Source organism: Morone saxatilis, unplaced genomic scaffold (genome assembly GCF_004916995.1).
Source record: "Morone saxatilis isolate NCDOM2014 unplaced genomic scaffold, NCSU_SB_2.0 Contig4, whole genome shotgun sequence".
Classification (NCBI taxonomy): domain Eukaryota; kingdom Metazoa; phylum Chordata; class Actinopteri; family Moronidae; genus Morone; species Morone saxatilis.
Genome location: NW_023339984.1, coordinates 702111 through 706872, shown reverse-complemented (window position 1 = coordinate 706872; position 4762 = coordinate 702111). Strand labels below are relative to the sequence as shown.

The 4762-nt window shown below is 41.9% G+C and overlaps 1 protein-coding gene across 1 annotated transcript in view; it reads left to right on the top strand.

Moving 5' to 3' along the window:
* The window catches only part of rab1ba (zRAB1B, member RAS oncogene family a), an 11051-nt gene extending 6633 nt beyond the window's left edge, over positions 1-4418 (top strand). The window contains exons 3-5 of the mRNA XM_035675699.1: positions 278-445; positions 989-1120; positions 1482-4418. Of these exons, the coding sequence (XP_035531592.1) occupies positions 278-445; positions 989-1120; positions 1482-1676 (495 nt within the window). The 3' untranslated portion in view covers positions 1677-4418. The remainder of the gene's footprint in view (positions 1-277; positions 446-988; positions 1121-1481) is intronic.
* Positions 4419-4762: the final 344 nt, after the last annotated feature.

Here is a 4762-nt window from a genome sequence, read left to right as displayed (position 1 = left end):
ATCCATAATGAATAGAAATAAGCTGAATCCATCAAAATAAATGCTTCCAAGTTAAATGCACTTTATATATTGTACATCCTACTTCCTACTTATTGATCCATTTCCTCATGGCTTTATCCCCTACTGCTGCTCAATGTCAAACAAACAATACACAAGATCCTTCGATTGTCACATATTTATTCAGATTATTCTTGAAATATAATAGAATAACAGTAGTGAGCACAGTCAAAGGAGTTCTGTGATAATCTATTACAAACTTTGGTGCAAACCACTCCAGTCCCCAACGGTTGTTATATGGATTTCTAATCTTTTCTCCCTTGCTGTCATATCCTCTCTCTCTCTCTCTCAGTGGGACACTGCAGGTCAGGAGAGGTTCCGTACCATCACCTCCAGTTATTACCGTGGAGCCCACGGCATCATAGTTGTATATGATGTGACAGATCAGGTGCGTCAGCAGTCTGTACTGATTCCTCAGAGCTGAAAATCAGTCCAGTACTTTATGATAGCTTTTTGCCTTTGTATGACTTTGCCATGTACAGTTCTGTTCATACATAATTCATTAATTAGCAGTATATTCATTTTAGAAAGTTGTGAAATGGTATAAATAAACCAAAGGCAAAACAAATAAACGCTTTTCAAACCTTACACCTTAACCTTTTGAATTAGGATAATTAGTGAGTAGAAGTAATGATCTTATTAGAATTAATAATTGGGACAAAACAACAAGAACACCTGATAATTCCTATTTAAACATTATCCCTCCTCATATATACAGTCTTAACAAGTAGTGAACCTTAGAAACTTTAAAAAAGAGTATTCAGTATTTACTGAAGGGATAAGTAGGCAGGTTAATAATATTCTGCTATTTCAATGTATTTCAGAGGAATTGTGCTCTCACTGCCCAGTCACAGAGGTGGTAAAAAGCCTGTAAACTGACCCACAGTTATCTCCAGCTTATCATGCAGCTGTTCTTGTTGTCGTTGTGCAGGAGTCCTACAACAACATCAAGCAGTGGCTTCAGGAAATCGACCGCTACGCCAGTGAAAATGTCAATAAGCTTCTGGTGGGCAACAAGTGTGACCTGACCACTAAGAAAGTAGTAGACTACACAACAGCCAAGGTATCTGTCTGTAACTAACACATTCCCTTTTCAACAGATATGCTTTTTTCATTCACCAGTTAATTATTGTGTTTTACTAGATGTCACACCCCAGAACTCAGACCACAACAAATGGGTGCTATGGTGCACTAGACTTCATGTGATTTGTTGACAATAGGAAAATATAGAATATAAAATTTTTATATATTCTCCTTAAAGCGTAAACAGAGTATATAAAATAACATCATAATAACAGCTATGAGTATCTGTTATTTTGATGTTCCTGATATATGATCTTTTGGTCTATAGAATGCCAGAACTCTACAACCAGTGTTAGCTCTCTGTATGTTTCACTCTGAGCTTCCTCCTCCTTTCCTGGCAGGAGTTCGCCGACTCTTTGGCCATCCCCTTCCTGGAAACGAGCGCCAAGAACGCCACCAATGTAGAGCAGGCCTTCATGACCATGGCCGCGGAGATCAAGAAGCGCATGGGCCCCGGGGCCACGGCCGGCGGTGACAAGCCCAACTTAAAAATCGAGAGCACCCCCGTGAGGCAGTCCGGTGGGGGCTGCTGTTAGAGGACCCCTCGCCCCCCACCACCTTCACAACCATCTCCACTTTCTTCCCCTTTTGTGTTCCCTTCTGTCATCTCTGCCACTCCCAGACCACGCCATTCCTCCATAACACCCTGTAACCCACAACTGACTCCCCTCTATCAGCCTGCCTGGAGATCCGGCGACGGTTGGCCAGACAGAGGAGTAAACTGTTAGTGTTAACATCCGGAAAGAGTTAATTCAGGCCTGCACACCCAGCAGACCACAGAGAGAGGAAGGCAACCAGTCTGTGAGGGAGAGACAGAAATGGACACCGAGGCAACTTTTACTTTCTGCCAAGAGGACAGAAAGAAAACAGATCCGGGGGAAGATTGATATTGATTTAGAGTGGAATGGAGGCAGTGGAAGATTAGATTTAAATATCGGTGAGCTTATCTTCACACTCACACACACACACACACACACACACACACACACACACACTGTCGTGGGGTGGCAGGGGGTTAAAGAGATTCAAGCCTTTTGGCTAAACACCTTCCTCCTCAGGCTGTCTTTGCTGATCTCATCTTATGGCAATCCCCACACCTCGCCCCAGCGTAAACGTATTTACCTGCACACACAGGTGCAGTGTGCCTCAGTCACACACTCTAAATGCTCTGTACACAGTAGGAAATGTTCCTCAATAGCAGTAACAGTGAGTCATCTTTTCCATTTATTGAAGAAAGCCTCCTCTTCCCTTGCTTCCACTCTCACTGTCTTAAGGTGTGTTTAGACAGAAAGGGAATTTTCTGATCAATTCAATGGAATTTGGCAAGCAAACAACCAGTGTACCAACTGATGTGATGTTAGCTGTAAGCTAGCTAGAAATGGACTCTCCGACCGTGCGTGTATGTGTTCAACTCAGCCTCTGATTGAACTTCTTTTGTTATTTCTCTCAAGTCTCTCTTCATATTCCACCGTCTCTGAGATTTTTTGCTCGAGTGGAAACCTTTTCTGCGACACTACTACCAGACGTGTCTTCGCCTCAGTTGGATGAATTTGTGTCTGTTCATGCCCATTTAAGTCTTTATATCGACTTTACACGCATTTGCACCAGCTGTGAAGTTCACCTTGCGTTCTATCTGAGCACACCTTTGCAGTCTCAATACTTCTAGCATACTAGGAGGAGCTGTATATACAGACAACAGAAGTAGTTGTGTGAACAAAAAAAGAGAGCTTGCTTTCAAAACCCCTCACACGTAGCTAATTGACCCTTCCTGAGTCCCACCCCTCAGCTTCCTCTTTTACTGTACTTAGATATGCTATGTGTTAGGCTTGTAATTTATATAATTAGTTTGCTAGAGTATTGCTAGCACTAGCTTTCAGATATATAGGTCACTTTTATCTTTTAACCATTCTTGAATTGTCTTTTCAAAGTAGCCTAGCCTAGCACATAGCATATCTAAGTACAGGAAAGGAGGAAGTTGACAAAGGCAAAAAGGGGTGGGGGTACATAAATCGTAAATTGCAATCCCTTAATTCCACCATGAAGCATACTGGTCAGAAGTTGGCAAAGCAAAATTTATTTTGCACTCTCATTTAACAAGCTAGGTAGCATAGCGACTACTTGTGGGGCTAGTTGGCAAGCTGCTGGGGCCTGTGAGCAAACAAGCCAGCTAGCTTGTTCCCTCAAGACACAACCTCCAATGTACCATCGACTCTTGTCTGTTAACCATGTCTCATATATAAAAGTGGATGGTACAACACAGCTAACATGATAGCCTCCTCCACTTTGTTCCCTCAAAAGTCAGAAGATGGCATGCGATTTCTCGATGGCACAAATGATTGCATCAAAAAGAATCAACAAAGTTAAACTAAGGAAAAGCTTTGTGTACATTTAATTCACAGTGATTCCACTGAAATAAATTGGTTTCGGCTCAAAATGTTGCTGTTATTAATGCTGGTGTGACCAGGCCCAGTTATGAGATCACACGCAGGAGAAAGATCTCCATGCAAAGATAGACTGTAGTACTTGCTGGGAGCAGTAACCGAGGCATTCTTTAACCAAACCCCCTGCAGGAACCATTGGTGGGTCAGTTGATTCCACATGTATATGTCAGAGCTGGGATGGAGGTGGTTGTCATGGCCATATATGGTGTTAGTTTTTTCTTTTTTTAGTCTTCAAAGGAATAATTTCAAGTGTAAAAGAAAGTAATGTGACAAAATGCTGTGACATTTAGCACGGTGACTTCCTGGAATGACACTAAACATTACAGTCACTCTGCCCATGGATATGACGAGAGTGAGGGTGTGTGACATCTTTGACAAACAGAAGCAATTGGCGGTATTCTGCATTGATCTTACAGTTACTCTTTTATTATTGTTGTGGTTTGATTGTTTTTTATTTTCTCATCGAGAGATAATTCGTACAGTTAGCTTCAACTGTCACGTTCAGTACTTGACAGGTAGGTTTTAGGGTGTCGTTTCGTTCTGGCTTGTTTGCAGATGAAGCTGAGGTAGAGATGTGGTGTGGGTGTGTCTGTTGGCTGAGGGGGTGGGGTCTTACTGAAGCTGCTGTTCCTTCCCCGAGGTTGTCCCGTTTGTCATAGCTGTGTCCCATTGTCTTTTATGTTCCTGTGTATTTCTGGTTTCTTATCAAATGCTCTAATGCTCCAGTTTGTGCCACTTGTGTAATCCGTCTTTCTACATTTGATTCCTCAACAATAACTACTAAGGTCTCAATATGCTTTAAATGAACAAGGTTGTACGAAATGTTGTCCCACATCATCTAAAGACAAAAGTGTACAGCTGTTTCTGTTGATGATTTGACGATTACTTTGTTTGAAGTATAATGAGGCCTTTACATTCAACATGACAGCTTGTTTAACACAGTGATTCCCAACCATGGGAACTTGTACCCCAGTGGGTACTTCTGCTGTTGCCAAGGGGTACATGGAGAGATTATAAGAATTTGAAAAAATGTAATCAATGATTTGGTTGTAGTAGTAGTTCAGGTGGTTTCTACGGGGAGCCCAGTTATCCACAGAGGTCTCCTCCTCTCCAAAACAAACAGACCTGCTGATTAAAACCACTAAACACACTGAATAAAGCAGTTCCACCTTAAAAATCAC